General features: G+C 41.8%; 1 protein-coding gene across 1 annotated transcript in view; it reads right to left on the reverse strand.

Moving 5' to 3' along the window:
- Positions 1 to 24395, reverse strand: part of OCLN (occludin) — an 89603-nt gene that overhangs the window by 11900 nt on the left and 53308 nt on the right. The window contains exons 5-8 of the mRNA XM_073624423.1: positions 21823 to 21956; positions 18643 to 18846; positions 10088 to 10259; positions 735 to 776 (exon numbers count right to left, since the gene is read on the reverse strand). Coding sequence (XP_073480524.1) covers positions 735 to 776; positions 10088 to 10259; positions 18643 to 18846; positions 21823 to 21956 — 552 coding nt within the window. The remainder of the gene's footprint in view (positions 1 to 734; positions 777 to 10087; positions 10260 to 18642; positions 18847 to 21822; positions 21957 to 24395) is intronic.

Raw genomic sequence — 24395 nt, forward strand, 5'->3', positions numbered from 1 at the left:
AGATCCCAGAAGCGACATGTATAAACGTCAATTACTGTTTGCTTCAGGAGGGGGAGGTCTCATTAAAGAGAACTTGCCACATGATTTTGCTTAGGGGACTTTCAATCCCCTAGGTGACAAAATAAAAAAAGAAGAGGGTACACCTAAGCACGTAAACCCCCCAACCCCCCCCGTGCATAGGCATGTAAAAAAATTTACCCATTGGGGGAACCTACACAGAAATGTTGCTTGCACTACACAACATTTCCGTGCACATCAAAGTGAGAGCAATGATATTATTCATGATCAACTGTAAACTGATGACTGTCTGGGTTAAAGTGTTGCCTACGGAAAATTTAGGATATGGTAGTTTTTTTTTTGCGGTTTAATGTGCACACACAATTTTAGGGCGTGACATATTGGGTAGCCATTTACTCTGTGCAAATTCTTATTTTGCCTAAAAATTGGATTTGTGTGCCTTAAAATTAACTATACATACCATTTTTTTTTACTAAAACTTTGCACTTGATAAGCTGTTGCGCCAATATTGTGTGACTACAATTTTATTCTCTAGGATCTCTGCTTTCAGAAAAATGTTTTTTGTTTTTAAACATGCAAAACGTATAGCTCTGGCATAAAAAGGGTTATGACTGCCAAGGCCATTTATCCTTACTGCTGCCTATATGTCATCCGTTTATAAAAGAGAGATCAAAGTAATTCTTTAACATCTCCAATTAAACTGTAAATTTACTTACCGATTTAATGTCCTTTAGACGGTTGTATTCATCAGCAACAGCCTGTAACAAAAGATAAACGTATTATTAGCAGAAATGAAATGATTGGCTGTTGGAGTATAGTAATCTTTCCTCCCTCAGTGTATATAATTTATTCTGTAACAGTGTCCTGACAAGAGGTCCTTGGGACAGAAGTAAAATGTTTATGTTGTTGCTGTATTAACATGAAAGAGTAATTCCAGTCAAAAATGAAATTTTTCCTATTAATAGTACGTTAAATATCTTTATCATTATTAATTTTCTTGATGCTGATTGTCTAGCTAGATAAACACTTTCTGTTCACCGACAACACTTTCTCCCCTTTTATCTGAAATTGCTAAGCCGTCTTTCACTTCCTGAAAAGGTTGTTGGTCTCTTAGACAGACATGCCTAGACACAGACAGATTTGGAAGGAAGGATGTTATGCTCACCAAAGGAACATTTTTGGAAAAAAGTTTGGAAGGATACAGATTGATTTCTATTGCTCATTACATGGGAGTAACAAGTTTTAGTGTGGTTGCCTGTACTATTCATGTATAGTGATCATTGTAGACTGAGCTGAAACCCCAGAGCACTTCCAGCTACACTGACAGGCTCCACCCCCCGCCCAAGCTCCCTTCTCCTGTGGTAGTCTTGATTCAAAGCCTAGCACAGCTATACTGTGTATGTGCACTGCACCACCCAGCCCCCCCTATGTCCTGTGCGGATGGGTCTTTTTATTTCTTCATTTTCTCATGAATTAGGATATACGATGCCTCGTTGTCAAGAGAACACTGGGCAGGAACCTATGATCAGCTCCTCCCATCCTGTATACACCCACTGGCTACACAGGAACTGTGTCCCTCCCTGGAAGTGAAGTCACTATTTTTCAGTGACCACACCCACTTGTTGCTCTTAGACTCCGAAGGTAGAGAGATTGAAGTCATGTGACAAGCATTGGATAAAAAAAAAAAAAAAAAAAAAAAAAAAAAAGTAGAAAAACTGGAATTTTCTCATTTTGAGACATAAGGCTCACATTACTGAGGAGTATGAGATCAGGGACCTAATCAACTGCTCAACAGAAAGGTTGATCCATATGATCACCTGTCCATGTCCAAAAATTTACATTAGAAAAACAAAGCGGACATTAACCGATTCCCGACTGGCGCACACCGATGTACGTCGGCAGAATGACACGGCTGGGCAAATGGGCGTACCTGTATGTTCATTTGAATTCCTCGCCGTGCCATTGCGTGCGCGCAGGCCGGGAGCTCCGTGAGTTGGGTCACGGGTCCTGCGGACTCGATCGCCGCGGGGATACCCGCGATCGCCTCATGGAGAGGACGAACGGGGAGATGCTGATGTAAACAGCATCTCCCCATTCTGCATAGAGACAAGTGTCACTGATCACAGCTTCCTGTCATCGGGAGCTGTGATCAGAGTAATGACACTGCTAGCCCATCCCCCTACAGTTAGTAATCACTCCCCTAGGACATACTTAACCCCTCCCCACCCCCTAATGGTTAACCCCTTCACTGCCAATGTCATTTACACAGTAATCAGTGCATTTTTAATCGCGCCGATTGCTGTATAAATGACAATGGTCCCAAAAATGTGTCAAAAATGTCCGATATGTCCGCCATAACGCAGTCACAATAAAAAAAAAAAAAAAAAAAAAAAAAAAAAAACGCTGAACGCCACCATTACTAGTAAAAAAAAAAAAAAATAGTAATAAAAATGCCATAAAACTATCCCCTATTTAGTAAATGCTATAACTTTTGCGCAAACCAATCAATAAATGCTTATTGCGATTTTTTTTTACCAAAAATAATGTAGAAGAATATGATCGGCCTAAACTGAGGCAAAAAAATATGTAAATATATATTTTTGGTGGATATTTATTAAAGCAAAATGTAAAAAATAATGCGTTTTTTTCAAAATTGTCGCTCTTATTTTGTTTATAGCGCAAAAAATACAAATCGCAGAGGCAATCAAATACCACCAAAAGAAAGCTCTATTTGTGGGAAAAAAAAGGACGTCAATTTTGTTTGGGAGCCATGTCGCACAACCGTGCAATTGTCAGTTAAAGTGACGCAGTGCCGAATCGCAAAAAAACGCTCTGGTCAGGAAGGGGGTAAAATCTTCCGGGGCTGAATCGGTTAAAAGTGAGGGAAGCCTTATCAGCGTACATCAATGGAGAAAAAATGACCGGTTTTAAAAATTATATAACAAAATATAAAAAAAAAAAAAATCAATTAGCACCAAAAGAAAGCTATTTGTGGGAAATAAAATGAAAATTTCATTTGGGTACAGTGTTGTATGACCGCGCAATTGCCATTCAAAGTGCGTCAGCGCTGAAAGCTGAAAATTGGTCTGGATAGGAGGGGGGTTTAAGTGCCCGGTAAGCAAGTGGTTAAGCTACCCGCCAGATGAGGAGACTGACCGTATACTCCTCCAAAAAGAAAAATGGTGGATATATAAGTTAAAGTCTCTCGTGCAGGTGGGCCTCAACACAGAATTAAATCTGCAGGTGTTTTTGGAGAGTTACTACAACCAGATTTTTTCTGTGGTAGTGACACCACCTGAAAATTCAGGTGGATCGATCAGTACTCACTATTACTCCACGAACGATCTGAGATATATTTATCTATTACTGTCCTCCTAGAGTGTTCTAAACTTCGTTGTCCTGATATGGTGTTATAGGTTTGTAACTCTCCTCTGCCCCCCCCCCCTTTCTTCTTTATTATTTTATTTCTTATCTCGTTCCATTTTTATGTCCTCTCTTTTCCCTCTTTTTGCCGTTTTCCCTTTCCTTCTTTTGCCGCTAATCCCCTTAATTAGAAAGTCTATATCCGGATTACTGGCTAAGTTGACAAGACCTGTTGTGCTTTAATTGGCTAGTCTGAACATCACCATATATCATCTTGATAAAAGACACTTATCCCTTCAATATACCATGATGAGCAGCGTCCTCACGAAAAAAATGACAATATAAAAAAGGGAGGGAGGTTCGCCAGACAATGATCGTCCAGATGAAGCTACATTATCCCTTTTAGCGAAACGCGTTGACATCACAGCCGCTCCGTAACATGACATCGCTTTCATGATGCTCCAGGAAATAAAGGACGTGTAATGTACACAGGAGATTCCTGATGGTGATCGGCATGTTGCCAAACGTCCACCTACTGGAAACCCTACAAGCATTAACAGGCAGTAAACATATGTGACAAGGCTATTTCTAAATCCCCTAAATCGGGACGCTGAAGGACAGAGATAAGCCAACATCCATGACACTGGACAGTAAAGTACCTCTACTATAGGGCGAGTTGTGAGCCCGGATGTTTTGCGCTGTATGAATTCACTGCATGAAAGAAGTCTCTCCTTCCACTGTTACCTTGCCATACTGTGATGAATATAATTGTGCCGTTAATATGGATGTAGGACTAATGGTAGACTAAGTTCATCTACTACCAGAGCCTGTCAGTTTTCAATCTAAAGACCCATTTCAGATATTCACCCACCACTAAGGATGTATCCGATACCAATATCGGGACTTACGAGATACATTTTTCCATATAATCAGGATTTATTCTTGAATGAAAATATAGAGTCTTCCTTTTTTCCTTTTTGAACTCCTAAGTCGGTCATGATTACTATATAAATGGAGTAACCAGGATTAAAATCTCCAACTATTATGATAATTTGTGCAAGTTAAAGCTCCTTGAAATATTATAGTAATACCCATTAGCCCTTCTCCTCTATTGAGATCCTCCCTGGGGCCACACGTGGCTGGGCTGTCAGTGCCCTTGTGGCTTTGAGGTTTTCCTTTTTAGGAATTTCCTTATGATGAATTTATTCATCCGACAGCTTGCCCGCGTGTTTTCACACGGCGTCCGGACCTGACCTTTAATTGTTTTAAGTATTGTCTTGTAAATACTTCATCATAGTGACTTCCTATAGGTCAGCCTTGATGAAGCTGTACTTTTTCTACATTTGGGCCTGAGATTGTGCCAATTTTACTATAATAATAAAATTTAAGATTTTTATACTCTAATATGATGTGATTTTTGCTGTCATTGGTAACCCTTTCCCAGTGTCTTTTGCCGGGTTGCCTGTTCATGTGGTAAGCCCATACCTTGTCTTTTTTTCACATTAATGACTGCAGGGAGAATTTACGTAGTAGGCTTTACTTGCACTTGAACCTATACTTTATACATACAAGACAAAGTGACAGGTAAGCTTTACAGATCAGCCATAACATAATGACCAAAGAGTGGACTCCAGTAGACCTCTGAAGGTATGCTGTAGCATCTGGCACCAAGCCATCAATAGCAGTTCATTTAAAGTGTTTGTTACCCAGCATTTCATATGCATTTTTATATCTATGCACAATGTTTTGACTTTCATTTCAATTTTAAATAAATGGGTTGTTTTACAAGGTGATCGATCATTTACAAATCACTTTAAGTCCTGCGAGTTGTGAGATGGGGCCTCCATGGATTGAGCTTGTTTTTACAGCACATTCCACAGATGCTCGACTGTATTGAGATCTGGAGGCCAACTTAGCACCGTGATCTTGTTGTGATGTTCCTCAAAGCATTCTTGAAGACATCGAAACAGTCCACCAGCTTCCATTTATCCATGGTCCAGTTCTCATGTTCACCTGCCCATTGCAGGCACTTTTGGCTGTGGACATGGGTGATAGGGCTGAAACAACGAATCGATTAATCGACAACTAATCGATTATGGAATGAATCGATTACTATTTTCATAATCGATCGACCAGTAACAATGTGGTTTAAAAAAAAAAACTAAAATGATCCCTTTATAGTACAAATAGAGCAAATAATTGCTACTGTAACTATTTCTCTCAGTTCTACAGTAAAAAAATGAACCCCTTACAGTAGTGATGATTTCCTTTTTTTTGTACTATAAAGGGCTAATATTCGTTTTTTTAACCTCATTATGTTACCAAACGTCTTACACCTGGTTCACATCTACAGTTCATTAACATGGTTTCCTATGGGACACGTTCACATCTATCGTTTTTCAGCCGCTGCGTATTTGGAAAACGTCAGTGACTTTTTTTTTTTAACGCAAAACTGCTTTTTTGGTTCAACATACTTCAATGGAGGAGCTGCAGAAAAGCATGTAATGCGTTTTTGCAGCAATTTGTGTTTTTTAATCTGCCCAACAACAAAATGGCCAAAAAACATGCAAAAAACGCAAATCGCAGCAAAATCACGTGCGCAAAAATCAAAACTCACAGCAAAGCGCACTGCAGAAACAGATCAAAAGCAAACTGCATAGGTGTGCATCAATTTTCAGATGAGAATATTCAGACAAAAAATCTTTGTACATTCGCTGAATAAAAGAATGTTTGAAATTTTCACTTGTTTTTAACATTGTTTTTAAAAGAATTGTAATTTCTGAACGAAAACCACATACACTGTCTGATAATTCCTTTCACCAAGAAGTTTTTCATTTCCAAATTTTCCCCATTACTGTGGTTGAAAATGAACGTCGATTTGACCCCCACTAACGATTAGAAAATCGAAGGAACGTTCTTATCTCTCCTCTAATAGTATATCTCTTCTGTCTGTTATTCTCAGAGTGGATTAGATATTTTGCTCCCTAACCATATACCTGTAGTTGGCTATTTTTATTTACCACTGCATAGACACATTTAAGAATTGCCTTTTTTAAAAAACTTTACATATTAACTAAATTATACACCACACTTTTTTTTCTTTAAGGTTATTAACCGATTAATCGAAACAATAAATTGGCCAACTAATCGATTATGAAAAGAATAGTTAGTTGCAGCCCTAATGGGTGAGCATGAGCAACATTAACTTTCATTTTGAGCTACAGTAGCTCTTCTATCGGACTGAACTACATGAGCCAGCCTTCATGCCGCACGTGCATCAATGACTCTTTGCCACCCTGTTGCTGGAGCACAGTTTTTCCTCCCTTGGACTAGTTTTGTTAGATTCTGACCACTGCAGAACGGGAATATCCCTCATTACAATTTGGTCCTTGTCAAAGTTGCTCAAATCCTTACACTTTCCCATTCTTTCTGCTTTCAACACGGCAACTTCAGGGACAACACGTTCCCTTTCTGCCCAATATATCCCACCCACTTTTGGGTGCCACTAATGAGATATTCACTTTACCTGTCAGTGGTCATAAGGTTATGGTTTATTGGAGTACAAGAGGCACTGTAAGTGGTCTTTACTTTGCTCCATATCAGCCAGCCACCGTAGCAGCAATTTGAAACTTACTTCAGAAACTAGGAACATTCGAGGCAGGGGGGCATGGAGATGGTAAGAACAGAAGCCTTATGGTTACATATATTGAACCCTATAAACACAGACCCATTACTTTGCCTAGAATGCGCAAAGTACAAGTTCACTGAAAATTGGATATTGCGTCAGCAGCAACCAATAAGGTTCTTCCATTGTCTCATCTGATTGACACATGAAGGGGAAACAAATTTAGTGACCATTGAAACCGTTCTTCATTCAGATATTGACAAGCATGATGATGTTTGTCCATTGTTTTCGAAGAGGACCTTGTTGGCGGTCCATGGTGTGTCCACAGGTGGCTGTTCAGACCGATACAGGCACGGAATATTCTGCCACATACCGGGCAGACGTGTGGGCACCATTGTTGCAGCATTTGCAGCTCTGGCTTTATGTAGTGCTCGCTTCTCTTGTGCTATGGTTGTCCTTCTAGATTCAGATGTCTGATTCAGATGTCTGACAGCCTTGGCGGATCAGTGTGCGCCATGTTGATCGGTCTAGTGCCAGGGTTTCCCAGGATGGTGTCGATATCCAGGGACATGAAAGAGGCTTTTAACGTGTCTTTGTATCGCTTTTTTTGTCCCCCACAACTACACAATGTCAAAAGCCTTGATCCATGAAGATGGTATACAGTTCACGATTCTGCTCTTGACGCTTCTCCTGGAGCTGTCGGGCTGCGAAGATCATGTCCAACGTGCCACGTCACGATCTTTGCGGAAACTCTCTTGGGTAGTAGACCCTGTTCCAGATGGTCAATCAAGTGATTGAGCAAAACTCGTGCAAGGATCTTGCCTGCAGTGGAAAGCAGTGATATTCCTTTATGATTATCGCAGACTTAACAATTTCCTCCTGTAGGGGTGTACAATGGACACATCCGAATTCTCGAGGAATGGGTCCTTGATAGCAGAAGGACTAGAACAGCTGAGTAAGTTTGTTGACAAAACACTGCACCACCAGCCTTATAGATTTCCACTGAGATCGCATCAGATCCTGGGGCCTTGCCTCTGGACAGTTAGCCGATAGTCTGTAAGGTTTCAGCCTCTGATGGTGGGATGTCCAGGCTGTAGTTGATATCCGCCTGGGGCATTCTGTCAATCGCCTTGTTATTAACGGCGGATCAGTACGGATTGGTTGCTTTTTGTTTATAGCGCAAAATATAAAAAAACTCAGTGGTGATCAAATGGCACCAAAAGAAAGCTCTATTCTTGGGGGGGGAGGGGTATGGGGACATAAATTTTGTTTGGGTACAAGGTTGCATAGCTGCGCAATTGCCATTTAAAAACACGCAGTGCCGTATCTCAAAAATGGACTGGTCATTAAGGGGGTAGATCCTTCCAGGTGTGAAGTGGTTAAGTATGCATGTTATTTGGAAACAGCTTGCAGGCTCCAAAAAGGGACTGGATGTCAGAGTGGTGAAAATATACCCGCAAAGCACTATATAAAAACGGGACCAGAGCATTGCGTCTACATATATGGAATAGCAATATAAACCAAAAATAACTAACTATATATATATATATATATATATATATATATATATATATATATATATATATATATATATATATATATATATATATATATATATATATATATATATATAATAGCACAAACATTTTTCACTCATGGTTAGTGTTTGGCTAAAGCCATTTATTATCAACTGTGTTTACTCTTTAAATCATAATGGCAACAGAAACTACCCAAATGACGCTGATCAAAAGTTTACATACCCTGGCAATTTTGGCCTGATAACATGCACACAAGTTGACAGAAAGGAGTTTGAACAGCTATTAAAAAGGTAACCATCCTCACCTGTGATCTGTTTGCTTGTAGTGTGTGTGTGTGCGCGCAAGAGTCAACGAGTTTGACTCCTGACAAAGGTAGTTGAACGGTATAAAACAGGAAAGGGATATAAAGCGATATCCAAGGAATTGAGAATGCCAATCAGCAGTTTTCAAACTAATCAAGAAGTAGAAAATGAGGGATTCTGTTGAAATCAAACCATGGTGAGGTAGACCAACTAAAATTTCAGCCACAACTGCCAGGAACAAATTGTTTGGGATACAAAGAAAAACCCACAAATATATTCAGGTGAAATACAGGACTCTTTAAAAAGATGTGGTGTGGCCGTTTTAAGATGCACAATAAGAAGGCCCTTGAAGAAAGATGGGCTGCATGGTCGAGTGGCGAAGAAAGCCATTACTGCACAAATGTCACAAAGTATCCCGCTTACAATACGCCAGAGACAAGCCTCAAACCTTCTGGCACCAAGTCATTTGGAGTGATGAGACCAAAATTGAGCTTTTTGCCCACAACCATAAAAGCTGCATTTGGAGAGGAGTTAACCAGGCCTATGATGAAAAGGTACGGGAGGTACGCTGATGTTTTGGGGGATGTGTGCGCTACAAAGGCACAGGAAATTTGGTCAAAATTGTTGGCAAGATGAATGCAGTATGCCATAAAAAAATTACTGAAGGAACATTTGCATTCATCAGCCAGGAAGCTGCGCATGGGACGTACTTGGACATTCCAACATGACAATGATCCAAAACACAAGGCCAAGTCGACCTGTCATTGGCTACAGCAGAAAAAGTGAAGGTCCTGGAGCGGCCATCTCAGTCTCCTGACTTCAATATCATTGAGCCACTCTGGGGAGATCTCAAATGTGCAGGTCATGCAAGCCAGCCCAAGAATTTACAGGAACTGGAGGCTTTACCATCTTAGAGGATAAAGAGCCTCATCCACAAATACCACAAAAGACTTCAAGCTGCCATTGATGTTAAAGGGGGCAATACACGGTATTAAGAACAGGGGGGTGTAAACTTTTGATCAGGGTCATTTGGGTAGTTTGTTGCCATTATGATTTAAAAAGTAAACGATTTATAATAAATGGCTTCAGCCAAACACTAACCACGAGTGAAAAAAGTTTGTCATCATTCATATTCTCTGAAAAATGGCCAAGAAATCATAAATTCATACATACATACATACACAGACAGCTATAAAGCCACCGGTGCATAACAGCTACGTTAAAGATTTTGGAGATCGTACCCTGTATGATTGGCTTCCCTGTGGAAGTTCATCCAATTCTTTGTCCAGCCTGGATAGGGATTTAGTGACATCATCTAGTTCAGCTTGCAGCTTCTTGTATTCCTGTAGGCCTGTATCAAAGTCTCTCTTGTACTCTTGTCTCTGTTGGTCTGAAGTGATAGGGGGATACTCGCTGTATAAAATAATATGGTGAGCAAATGTCAATGCAAGGTATAGTCACATATACCTGGTACCAATGTCTAAGGATATCATTGTTGAAATCATCTGATTTTAAAACACTAAAAAATAAAATTATATCGCAGTAAGTAATATATTGCAGTTTACAAATTAAAATGTGGCAGCTGCATTAGTTTTCCTTTATGCTCCCCCCTATATCTATTTTCACATGGTGATCTGGCCAATACCACTCCTCATTAGGAGTGCCTATACTTTGAATGAACGAGCACCTTTGCACAGCAACATGGTCAGTCTGGGGGTAGGGAATTTTAGATGGACTAGCAGATTTAGATACACTAACAAAAGCAGAATTCCAGCTAACACTTTATTAGCAGTTACAGCAATATCTTTCCATTTTGGGATAAAGATTTTACATAAATAAAAGCTGATCATTGTAAGCACCCTTCAGTGTTAAATGGTTTGTCTCAACCCCCCCACCCCAACTGCTACATCAGTGCAATAATGCAACCACCACATCCAAGAATTGGTAAGCTGCAATATAATAGTTGTTTGCTTTGAGGTTTAAAAGCAAAAGGTTTTTTTTCCTAATTTCCTACCTGTACCAATATTACCATTATTTTACTGTTGCAGAAAAGAAAAAGCTTAGGCTATGGCATGCATAACCCCAGCCTTCAGTTTCTTCTATAGAAAACTCCTTCATGACTTTCTGGTATACATCATTTAGGACATGAAAACTTAGTAGAATGAGGAAGTATTTCAGCAGATGACCACAGTAAAGTGGGGTACACACTATAAGAAAAATCGGGTGAGCGATTGTCCGATTTTCCCCATTGTTTCACAGCAAGTCAGAACTGAGGAAGGAAATAACGTATTTGTCCGACAAACGTTTTCTTTTGGCGTTGGTTTCTGATCATGCGCAGCCTCTCTTTTCTGATGTTTCTCGTATGAAAACGGTACACATTAAAAACGAAAATCCTTTGATCTGTTCCCATATGATAAAAAATTTTGGAGTTTATCCGCTCGGAAAGGTCGGAATTGGCTGTCAAAGTTGTGTACACGCCATCAGAAAAATGTACAATCATTCCTCAGATGAAAAAATAGGATTTTTTTCGTCATACTTACCTGTAAAATCCTTTTGAGTACATCATGGGACACAGAGTTAGGCTAATATTCATTACCTGCTGGGACATCCCTGAGCAATAGCCTTGAGGGGAGGGAGACACCCTGCTAAACAATAGCCATCAGACTTTATATGGCAGCCCGCAGTACACACTGGCCGAAAGCCAAATCCTCGGCTGCTCAAACATCCACGTGATAAAATTTTGTGAACGTATGCACTGAAAACCAGGTAGCAGCCTTACAAATTTAAGCCACAGATACCTGATGGCAAAAAGCACAGGAGGTTCCTATACCGCTGGTAGAATGAGCGCTCACCCTAAAGGGAGGAGCTTTACATTTCAGAACGTAGGCCTGAATGACCAATTGATGGACCCAACTGGCAATGGAAGCTTTGAAAGCTGCCTGCCCCTTCTTGGATCCTTTTGGTAAAACAAAAAAATTAGTCCGATCCTCGGATCTCCGCAGGTCTAGACAAATAAACCTTGACTGCCGAGACAACGTCCAAAGAATGCAGTCGTCTCTCTTCTGCCAAACGAGGCCGAGAGAAAAAAAGGCGGCAAAATAATGTCCTGATTTAAATGAAAGGCCAACACCACTTTTGGCAAAAAGGATGGAAGAGGTCGTAACACGACCCTGTCGTGGTGAAGGATCAAGTACGGTTCCCTGCATGAAAGGGCCGCCAACTCCGACACCCTTCTAGTTGAGGTGATAGCCATCAGGAAGGCTAGCTTGCGTGACAGCAAGTCTAATGGGATTTCCTTGATAGGTTCAAATGGTTGTTTCTGTAACACAGACAGCACCAAGTTCAAGTCCCAAGGACACATAGGTGACCTAATGGGGGGGAAGCAAGCGAGTTACCCCCTGCATAAAATGTTTGACCAGTGAATAGGAGGCTAAAGGCCTTTGGAAGAATACTGATAGGGCCGAAACTTGACCTCTGATTGTACTCAAAGGCAATTTGATTTCCACTGCCGACTGTAGAAAAAAAAATAGGATTTTTTAACAGCTTACCTGTAAAATCCTTTTCTTTCGATGTAAATCATGGGACACCGAGCCTCAGTAATTACTGATGGGTTATATAGGTATCACTAGGTGATTGGACACTGGCACACCCTAACCAGGAAATTCAACCCCCTAAATAATCCCTCCCCTTACAGGGATACCTCAGTTTTGTAGCAAAGCAATCTAAGTGTATTAGAAGAGGGGCGGGACCTCCGTGTCCCGTGATGTACATCGAATGAAAAGGATTTTACAGGTAAGCTGTTATAAAAAAATCCTATTTTCTTTCTCATACATCATGGGACACAGTAATTACTGATGGGATGTCCCAGAGCAATGCTATCTGAGGGGAGGGGAACCACAACCAAATAGGGTGCAATCAGACCCGAGGACCCTGTACCGCTGCCTGCAGCACAATACGCCCAAAGGCGATATCCTCATGCCTTCTCACATCCACCTGATAAAATCTGGTGAATGTATGGACTGAAGACCAGGTTGCGGCCTTGCAGATTTGAACCATAGAGGCCTGGTGATGCACTGCCCAAGAAGCACCAATAGCCCTTGTGGAATGTGCCTTGATCTGAAACGGAGGAATCTTCTGTTTCAAACCGTAAGCCTGAATAATCAATTGTCGAATCCATTTAGAAATGGTAGCTTTTGACGCTGCCTGTCCTCTATTGGGACCTTCTGGCAGCACAAACAAAACATCCGTTTTGCGAATTTTAGCAGTTGCTTCCAGATCCTTGTGTACAATTAAATAAGGCTCTTTACAGGAAAGAGCTGCTAATTCTGATACTCTTTAGCAGAAGAAATGGCTACCAGAAAAATTAACTTCCTTGTCAACAAGACCAAAGGAATCTGACATCCAACACCTAAGACACTGGCGTAAAAACTGAGGTATCCCTATAAGGGGAGGGATTATATAGGGGGTTGAACTTCCTGGTGAGTGTGTGCCAGTGTCCAATCACCTAGTGATACCTATATAACCCATCAGTAATTACTGAGGCTCTGTGTCCCATGAGGTATGAGAAAGAAAGTGAATTCTCTCAATCCGGTATTTCCAAGGATGCTATTTTTTGGCTTCACACCAAGCAATACAAGTCTTCCAGACCTTATGATAGATCTTCCTAGCGACAGCTTTTCTAGCATTCACTAGGGTAGACACTACTGGTCCCAAGATACTACGGTCCTTCACCACCCTGGCTTCAATAGCCATGCTATCAAATTTAGTGACTGTAAATTGGGGTGGAATATAGGACCTTGAGACAGTAGATCAGGGTGCCATGGAAGCGTTCATGGCCCATCTATTGGCAGTCTCACAATCTCAGGAAACCAGGGCCTTCTGGGCCAGGCTGGTGCCACCAGAATGACTGGAACTCCCTCTCTCCAAATCATGTGCAACAAATGTGGAAGGAGAGGGATTGGAGGGAAACCATAAACCAGGGAGTACTGGCTCCATGGAACTACCAGAGCATCTGCTCCAATTGCCAGAGTATCTCTTGTTTGGGAAACAAACTGCTGTAGCTTGTTGTTGAACCTGGATGCCAGTAGTTCGAACCCTGGTCATCCCCAACGTTGACAAATTTCCTGGAACACTCCTGGGTGTAGGGACCATTCCCCCAGGCAGATCTGCTGGCGGCTGAGATAATCTGCCTTCCAGTCCTCTACTCACAGAATATGGACTGCCGATAGAAATCGGCACATGTCCCTCTGCCCAGGCTAGTATGTGGCTCACCTCCTTCAGAACTGAATGACTCCTGGTACTGCCTTGGTGGTTTATAAAGGCCACTGCAGTGGCATTGTCAGACTGAACCCAGATAGGGTAGTCCTGAAGCTCCATCGTCCAGGACCGTAGAGCCAGTCGTACTGCCCTTAACTCCAGGACATAGATGGGCAGGATCTGTTCTGTCCTTGACCATCTCCCCTGAGCTGTGAGCCCTTCTAAGATCACCCCCCAGCCTGAGAGAGATTGGCATCTGTAGTCCGTACTCTCCAAGTTACCAGGAAAAAGGATTTTCCCTTTCGCAGGTTCTGATCCTGCAACCATCAGTTTAGGCTTAAGCATGCCCGAGGAGATAAGAACATTGGATAATCCAGGGCGTGTCCTCTCCTGTTCCAAGTCAACAAGATGTCTTGTTATAGAGGCCTGGAATGGAACTGGGCATATGGCACCGCCTCAAAAAGGAGGATACTATCCTCCCTAGAAGACTCATACAGAGCCAAATGGAGGGTTGTCTGGTGCCCCTTGTGACGCACCCGATTCTTCAGGGCACAGACCCTTGCGGGTGGCAAGAATACTCTTGCTTGGACCGTATCTAGGATCAGACCTAAATACTTTAGACTTTGAACTGGTTTCAAGGCTGACTTTTTGGTATTTATGATCCAGCCCAAGCTTTTCAAATACTGCAGTGTGCAGGTTATGCTCTGTTCTAGAGCCTGTGAGTGATCTCTGAGCAGGAGGTCGTCCAGATACCCGAGCACCAAGATCCTTTGGGCCCTTAAAAGACCCAGTACTGGTGCTAAGACCTTTGTGAACACCTGGGGAGCTGTAGCAAGCCCGAAGGGTAGAGCCACAAACTGCAAATTATGTTACTTTACTGCAAATCGCAGGAACCTCTCATGAGGCTGAAAGATAGGTACAAATACACGTTCTTTATAAATCGATGGAGGCTAGAAAGTCTCCCATCTGGAGTGAGGCTACAAATGACAATATTCCATCCTAAAGGATTGGATCAGTACATACTGGTTCAGGGATCTTAGGTCCAAAATGGGCCTTGGGCCTTGGTTTTTGAACCGTAAACCGGTTAGAGTAAAACCCTGTGCCTTTTTCAGATACAGGAACCTCTACAATCAATCACTCCTTAATGCACTAAATGAGGTAGTGCCTGAAGCAAAAAGTTTCTTTTTGGAAGATCGGAGGGAGCGCTGGATCTTAAAAACCTGAGGGGGAACCCCCCCGCATCTCCAGCTTGTAACCGCAAGATATAATTGAGGTGACTCACTCGTCCTGAATTATTGTTCTCCAAATGTCCACAAAGTGCAGCAGCCTTCTCCCCACCCGATAGACTGGGGGCGTCTCCTCAAAAGGAGGGCTTGATGTTGGGTTTAGAAGAATTTTGGACCCAGGGCTTTTTAATGGCCCTTAACTTGTAGCTTGCCCCTGGCTCTAGTGCCCTGTTGGTGGCAGAACTGCCTTGGCACTGAGACATTTGAGAAAGCAGTCCCTAAAGTTTTAAACAAGGGACACCTGGTGCTTTTCTTCACATGAAGTAGAGAGCTCTTCCCTCCGGAAATCTTTTGGATATATGATCACCAAATAAATGTTCCCCATGAAAGGGGCCTGCCAATAAATTCTTACAAGGAAGCTCAGCTGAACAGTTCTTAAGCCACAAAAGTCTGTGCATATGTACAGACAAGAGAGCCAAAACGAGAAACCTGCTGTACTGAATCCTTTAAAAAGGAGTAAACAAAACAGCGCTCGAGGAATATCTGCCTTATTTTCAGGCAGATCATCTTCCTGGTTAGGCCTGCCAGGTTGTCTGATCTGATGCTTTACCGACTGGCAGATTCCAACTGCTGCAACAGCTGGCTGAATAGCTGAACTGGCCAAAGAAAAGGAAGCTTTTACTAAAGACTCCAATTTCTTGTCAACAGGGTCTTTCAAGCCCTGTGCGTTATCTACCGGACAAGTTAAGTTCTTGTTTAAGGAAGAGACTGCTGCATTTATAGCTGGCGTGCTCCACTTCTTAAACTTTTCATCCATGGGATATAAAAGGGAAAGAAGGAACAAAAATCCTGTCAGGATGTTCCCAATCAGCATACACCACCTGTTCCAATAGAGGGTGTAGAGGGAAAGCCTGTGTGGCCTGAAGAGGCCTCAGGGATCCAAAAGAGGACCAGGGGGGCTCCATAAACTCTGCAAGATGCAACTTAAAAGTAGAACGAACCATTTCGGTAAGAGTCCCGATCAAAAGCCTCTGTGATTGAGAAGCAAATACCAACTGGATATCTTCTTGGCCAGATTGCTCGGAAGCAGACTCATCTGCCAGGCCATCCACAACCCATCTAGGGCCGAGAACAGTTCATCCTTAGTGATAAAAGGGTGTAGCAGCAGCGTTGACTGTAGGCACAATACCAGATAGGCGCAGCGGCTCAGATTGCCAGAAGCCTCTGGTTTTTCAGGGGATACAATACTAGGGATACGACTAGATTCATCAGGAACTGCTGACGTCATAGGTGTGCCCCCTTCCCTGTAGTGTTAGTCCTGCTCCCCTTTTTTGAAGACATTTACTAGCCACAAAAAGAGAGAGTACTTGGGTATAGTATTGAAGCACCTCAGAAGGGAGACCCTTTAACAGGGCTCACCAAGTCCCTATGCAACAATTCTGCTAAGCACCTTTAGCCCACCAAGCAACACCTGGTGACTCACTTGACCAGGGTGCTTGACATACACAGCTTAAATAAGCTGGCTGTGTGCCGGAACGTTCTGTGCGAGGGTACGCACACGGTCCCGGCGAACAGGCATTGCTGTATCAGTGTATGATGCGAATCTTTGTGCATGACGCAAATCTTTGTGCGCCCAGATAAAAGCTACAGCGCATGTGCAGCGCTCTTGCGATCATACATGCACTATGGCGAACCAAGGTGAAATGGCACAATGCCGTGCGCCATCCTACAGGTAAAAAACAGCCAGACACGAAAAAAAAAAAAAAAAGTACACTTTGCAGACACCCACAGCTAGCCCAAAACTCCCCCGTATGGTCACCGCACACAGGTGTCCAGGCTCTAGCTAGCTTGACTGATTGTTACAATCAGTGGGACACCCCACAATAAGTAAATAAGGGGGTTTTACTTACCCGTCCAGGCGCAGGGCAGCTTAGAAACTAAGAGACCAAACTTCACCCATCATGGCGGGTTCCTGTCATCTGAGGACCTTCAAGGACTGGGTACCCTTTTCAAGTTTAGGGACCATTCCCTTGGACCTCTACAGCACCTTGCAGGAATGCCTTAGAGCTGTGGTGTCCAGGATTCCACTTCGCAGGGTCCAGTACCCAGAGGACGCATTACAGACAAAACCTTGCAGGCTCTTGAGTCTTCTTTGCAAGGTTCGGGTACCATTTATCTAAGCATATAATACCTGTGTCAAACGGATCCGATCAGTCAATCCCTTGATTCATTTAAGAACCATATGTGGGACTAGAGACCTGGAGCTCAGAGAGCTCAAACAACCGTGCCATCCACCTTGCAGACACTGGTAAAAAAACTGAAGTACTTCCTGTATGGGAGGGGTTATATAGGGGATAACTTCCTGTCTAAAGACCTTTGGTCTACCAGTGTCCATTCACATGGAGATGAAGCATAACCCAGCAGGTAATGAATATTAGCCTAACTCATTGTCCCATAATGTATGAAAAAGAAATGTTCGCCCAATATTCTTATAGTGTGTACAAGCCTTAACACATACCCTGCACCCTCCCACCTCTTCACTTTCATGCTCTACAATGAAATGTGCCTTGCAAAAATATAAAAGCTTTCTATGTTTTTTTTTTTTAGGACAACAGAGGTACATTCATGGAAGGAAAGAAGGAAAGAAGGAAAGAAGGAAAGAAGGAAAGAAGGAAAGAAGGAAAGAAGGAAAGAAGGAAAGAAGGAAAGAAGGAAAGAAGGAAAGAAGGAAAGAAGGAAAGAAGGAAAGCTTTGCCTTTAAGACCTCATCATTCTGGTAATTTTACATTTGTTTTACACTATGGAAAAGAAAGCAGAAGGAACCAATTTGTTGACAAAGTACCAACTGTAGTGAAGCACTGAACTGAAAACTTCCACCCATCTCCAAGAAGATATAGATTGGGGGTAAAATGGGTAAACTGGCTTTCTCAGATTGGAGGTGGAAGGTGCTTTTTAAGACTGGCCAATCAGGTCTCAGGACACTTCCTGTTCGGCCGCGAGGAGAAGCGACGGCTCCAGCTCTCCCCTCGGCAAGCTGGAGCAAGGAGCTGCATCGGCCTAAGGTAAGACCACTGATCACTGCCGTCCATCTCCCCTTGGGGGGTGGGGTGGTTGGGGGACTGATTGCTGGCAGTCTTTGCTGCTGCCACTCCCAAAATATTGAGCACCAGCTGCCACTGTTGCAGTCACTAAATCTAAAAGGGGTGAAAAGTTCCTTTTTAGTTTTTTTTCATGGGTTAATTTTGATCTTGGGGATGGATATATTTCTCAGAGCGGTATTTACAAGCTTGATGTAAACACATTGCTTATCATACCTGTCCCAGTCCTCATCCTCCAGCTCCTCCCCAGATTCTCCTCCTGTGGTATAGTCCGCATCATAATTCTCATTGGGAGATCTCACGGCTTTTCCTGGTCTTTTATGGCGAGGTGGACCTTTCTTGCTTGCATCTGAGCTGCTGCTGTAATCATTTGGAGAAAATCCATACTCTTGCCTTACTGGAAGCACTTCTTCTGGAATCCTAATAAGGAGAAAAGTGTGGAGAGACAAAAATGAAAATTATTCCTCTTCAAAACAAAAAAGCCACCGTTCTTCAGATTACCCAAGTACACACACTTCCCAATACTTCAATGACACAATCAAGTGTTTAAGAGCTTAACACAACCCTGCAATCATCTCCTCAATGCTGCATAAAGAGAATCCAGAGTAGCAATGGCAGACACAGACTGGACAGTTCCTACAGAGGACACAGTATTTTCCACCTTTGACAGTCACCAATGTAGAAGCATGCCTTTATGTTAACTGTCTCTGATTTCGAGGGACTGTCCCTGATTTGGAACAAAGTCCCTCTTTACTCCTCATTTGTCCCTCATTTTGGTCTGATCTATATAGTTGTATATAAAATGCGCCATTTATCTTTCAAAAAGCGTTTCCCTGTGCTAAACCTTTCATACAATTTCTAAATTTCTGCATTTGTAAATTTCAAGCGCCAATATAATGGAATAGTAGTGGTAAACAAAAGCACTTAGGTTTAACTAATACATTTTTTTTTATAATTCTCCTTTAAGGGGGGGAATGACAGTGGGCGGGTCCTATGCCTACATACTTTTAATAGGTGTCCCTTGTTCCCATCTCAGAAAGTTGGGAGGTATGCATTAACGTGCACCCCTGCAGACCACCAATTTCCTCTATCTGCAAACTCCTTGCCTTGAAATCATTTCTTTGGCCACACCAAACAAATCCAAGTCACAGAAAACCAGCATAAAAACTTCTTAAAGCGGAGTTGTTGCACCCAGATTTTTTGTTTTGTCACCTGTTTTGCTGCTAGATACTGTAAAGCATGTGAATAATACAATTGCCAATTACATTTTTTTTTAATTGACTTACGTTGGTTTTGTGTATTCCTGAGCACTTCCACCTTCACTGTGGGCATGTGAAGCCCACTAGGACTCTGTTCCGGGATAAGGTGCTGCTGGCTACCCAGAATCCCCTCCCGATCTTGTGCATTCTACACAAGGCGTAGCAAAGGATTATCTGCTGCAATGCCCACTGACTCCTGGGAACGATGACACACATCTCCCAGGAGCCAAGGCGCTGCACCACGGCCCGGAAGAGGAAGATTACAAGGGACACCCTAGCAACAAGCCACAAAATAGCAAGACAAAACATTTTTTTATGCCAAATGTTCTACTTGCAGCAAGGGACTGATTCATATAAAGATAAAAATATGGGTGGAACTCCGCTTTAGGTGTCCCCGATTGTCAAGTTCAAAAGTTGGGATGTATGAAGCACATATTTTAAGCCCCACACTTGAACAGCAGTAAAATGTTTTTTCTTTCTATTCTTAAAAGGTTATTCATCCCAAGTAATGAACTTCTCTTCTCTTATTTGGTCTGTCAAATACACCATTAAAAGAGCTTGTTTGTATGTATATACAGTGCATCCAGAAAGTATTCACAGCGCTTCACTTCTTCCATCTTTTGTTATGTTACAGCCTTATTCCAAAATGGATTAAGCTCATTCATTTTCTTAAAAATTCTACAAATACCCCATGACGACAACGTGAGAAGTTTGTTTGAAATCTTTGCAAATTTATTACAAAATGAAAAAAATAACACATACAGAAGTATTCAGTCTTTACTCAATACTTTGTTGAAGCACCTTTGGCATCAATTACAGCTTCAAGTCTTTGAGTATGATGCTACAAGCTTTGCACAGCCATTTTCAGATCTCTCCAGAGATGTTCAATCGAAGTCAAGTCTGGGCTCTGGGCCACTCAAGGACATTCAGAGAGTTGTCCTGTACCCATGGATATGGACAAGGTTTTTCAAAAAGATGGAGCAGATTTGAACTTAACAACTATACAAGGATTTTTGATTCCCAAAATTCTAACATTGTAGCGTTTAACCTTACCAGAGAGCTAAAACGTTGATTCCACTAAAAAAAAAATGCTTCTGTGGTACTGAATGGAACTTTTAGGTGGGCTTTTAACTTTGAACCTTCCTCTATCCAGTGGAGTGCGTAATGTGCTTCTAGCCTTACAGTCTGTTTGAAATAAAAAATGTGAAATCTGCTCCATCTTTTTTTTTTCCAGGCTGCAGTTGATAAGCCAAACACATTACATACATACCCAACATGTTACTTCACGTCTTCATGTCAACAGCCTTTAGAAAAACCAGCAGCACCGTGGTAGTTCAAAACCATCAATGACATTCAAAACAGTTAACAAATCTACATACAGGCAACCCCGGGTTAAAAACATCCAACTGACAAACAACTCCTACTTACAAAACAGAGGGAAACAAAGTGAGGAAATCTACCCCTAGGAAGGCAAATTCACTCCTGTAAGAGTCATTATTGGAAAAATGGGTCTCCACTGAGGCTGCATTCACACCTGAGCATTTTCAGCTCATAAAACGCTTGAAAAACACCTGAAAAAACACCCAACAAGCAAAATCCGATGCATTTCAATGGCACTTGTTCACATCTGAGCGTTTTGTCATCTGAAGCAAAACGCCTGAAAAAACACCTTAAGCTCAAAAGAACATGAACTTCTTTGGGGCAGATTACAGGTGTTTCTACTTTTTACATTGTGACCTGTACAAAATCACGGCAAAAAACGCACGACTTTGAAACGCCCAGGGGTGAATGCGGCCTGAAGCTTTATCACCAATCCTTGTTTCACCAACCCAAAATCCAATTGTCATAGGAACAGAAAGGAGGCGAAAAATTCCGGACAGGGACACCGACAGCAAAACAAATTTTACAAGGGTGTTAAGCTACCCAAAAATTTTTTTTGTGGCTGGAGTTACGAAAAAAAAAAAAGAAGAGGGGGGGGGGGCACCTTTTTGCAACTTGCATACAAACTCAAACTTAAACCTATAGACCCCATTGTGTGTAACCTGGGGACTGCCTGCATTACATACACAAGCAATATGTCTTATATGGAATAGATTCCTAATATTCTTTTGTTAGTAATGTAAAGGATTATACTTACACACGTGATCCAATGTTGTGATCTGAATATTGCCCACCATTCACACTTCTATAATCCAGAACAGATCCATTGACTTTCTCATTGTATTCGGACATTGCAGGTATGGCTTCAGGATTGGTTGCCACAGTCTTTACCTATATTTGAGTAAATAAAGCAATATGTAAATTTTTTCATGCATAAGTAAGCCAGAACCATTGGGTATCTAATCTTACTTAGAATGTGCTCCCCCAATCTGCAGACCAAGCCTAATCAGAATTCCAGCATTTTTAAGTATTGTGCAAATATATACATATACCTCCTCCCAGATACTAGTTGAATGCAGTGATCGATGTCTGAGCAGACAAGCACCAGGACCCAGCATTGGTCACATGGGGTTTTCATCTAAACATTATACAAAAAAAAAAGTGCTCAACTACTTGACCCCCAGAACATTTACCCTCCATGACCAGGCCATTTTTTTGCAGTACAGCACTGCATTACTTTGACAATTGCGCAGTCATGCAACACTGTAGTCAAATAAAATGAATGTAATTTTTTCCCCACAAATAGCGCTTTTTATAGAGGTATTTGATCACAACTTTGTTTTTATAGTGCACAAAATAATTTTTTTCCCTAAAAACCAATTTCTTCATAAATTTAGCCCGATATGTATTCTGCTACATGTTTTTGGCAAAATAAGCGTACATTGATTGGTTTACGCAAACATATAGTCTACAAACAATGCTATACATTTATGGCCCACAACCCGCAGATCAGCTTCTGCTGTGACCAATCACACACTTGGTCACAGGTACAATTTTCACACTTATGGCTCTGTATGCCACCAGAATAAAACTAAACAATCCAAATGAATTTGAAGGACAGACTTTTGGCTTTAATTCAAGGGGTTGAACATAAATATCAAAAGTAAAAATTTTAGGAACTGCAACCATTTTTATATACACAGTCACCCCATTTTCAGGGGCTCAAATATAATTGATCAATATAATCAAAAAATGTTTATTTTTAATATTTTGTTGAGAATCCTTTACTGGCAATGACTGACTGAAGTCTGGAACCCATGGACATTACCAAAGACTGGGTTTCCTCCTCTGATGTTTTGCCAGGCTCTAACTGCAGCTGTCTTCAGTTCTTTGTGGGTCTGCTTTTTTTAGTTATGCCTTCAGCAAGTGAAATGCATGCTTAATTGGGTTGAGATCAGGCGATTGTCAAAAGCTCCTGGGTTGCTCTTGCATTGCGTTTTGGATCATTGTCCATCTGTAACGTGAATCTCTGTCTAATCAACTTTGCTGCATTTGGCTGAATCTGGGCTGACAGAAGCAGCCAGATGAATTCTGCAGTGTTCAGAGATACTGTCACATCAATAAACACAAATGACCCAGTGCCACTGGAAGCCATGCATGCGCATGCCATCATACTGCCTCCACCATGTTTTACAGATGACGTTGTGCGCTTTGGATCATCAGCTGTTCCAAGCCTTTTCCACACTTTTTTCTTCCCATCATTCTGGTACAGATTAATCTTAGTTTCATCCGTCCAAAGAATGCTTTTCCAGAACTGGTCTGGCTTTTTTTTTTAGAGGTTTTTTGGCAACGTCTAAGTCACCTTGTGGTGAACCCTCTTTATTTGCTCTCGTGAAGTCTTCTCTTGATTGTAGACTTTGACAATGTTGTGAATGGGTTTTTCTTTACCAGAGAGAGCATCCTGTGATCATCCACCACTGTCGTCTTCCATGGACGTCCAGGCCTTATGTTGCTGAGCTCACCAATGCATTCTTCTTTCTTCAGAATGTACCAAACTGTTAATTTGGCCACTTCTAATGTTGCTGCCATTTCTCTGATGCATTTGTTTCATTTTTGAACACTTAAAATGGCCCGTTTCACTTGCATGGACGGCCCCTTTGAGCACATTATGTAGGTTCACAGCAATAGATTCCAAATACCACACATAGAATCAACTCCAGACCTTTTACCTGCTCAATTGATGAAGAAATAACGAAGGAGTAGCCCACATGTGGCCGTGAAACAGCTTGATTCAATTGTCCAATTACTTTTGGTCCCTTGAAAAAGTGGGGATGGCCATTAAAAGGTGTAATTCCCAAACCCTTCCTCCAATTTGGCTGAACATGCCCTCAAATTAAACCCGAGAGAGCATGCGCCTTCAGCCCATATCCATTATATAATTAAAGCTTGAAAAAGTTTTGGTAAACTAAAAAAAAATTGTGCCTGTGTCCAAATATATATGAACACAACTGCGCGCACACACACCTGTGCAGAGCTACCGCCCAGTAGCAGTAAAACTGCTATAGGGTGGTCAGCAAGTGGTTAAATAGATGACCAGTATGCTCTAAATACAGTCAGGTAGGAGTCCTGACTTTAGTTACTACATATTTTTTCTTGATTGATGGCTCAGCGTTTAAATGCAACAGCATGACAGCCAAGCAACCAGCATTTTCAAAAGGAGGCCAACAATGACAGCCTATGTAATTCAGCATAGGTTTCCATTCTTGCAAGTGTACAATAATCTACAGCAACACATTGGCATTCATTAGTCTGATACCCATTTAAAAGGCT

The sequence above is a fragment of the Aquarana catesbeiana genome, linkage group LG01, assembly GCF_042186555.1.
Source record: "Aquarana catesbeiana isolate 2022-GZ linkage group LG01, ASM4218655v1, whole genome shotgun sequence".
Taxonomy (NCBI): domain Eukaryota; kingdom Metazoa; phylum Chordata; class Amphibia; order Anura; family Ranidae; genus Aquarana; species Aquarana catesbeiana.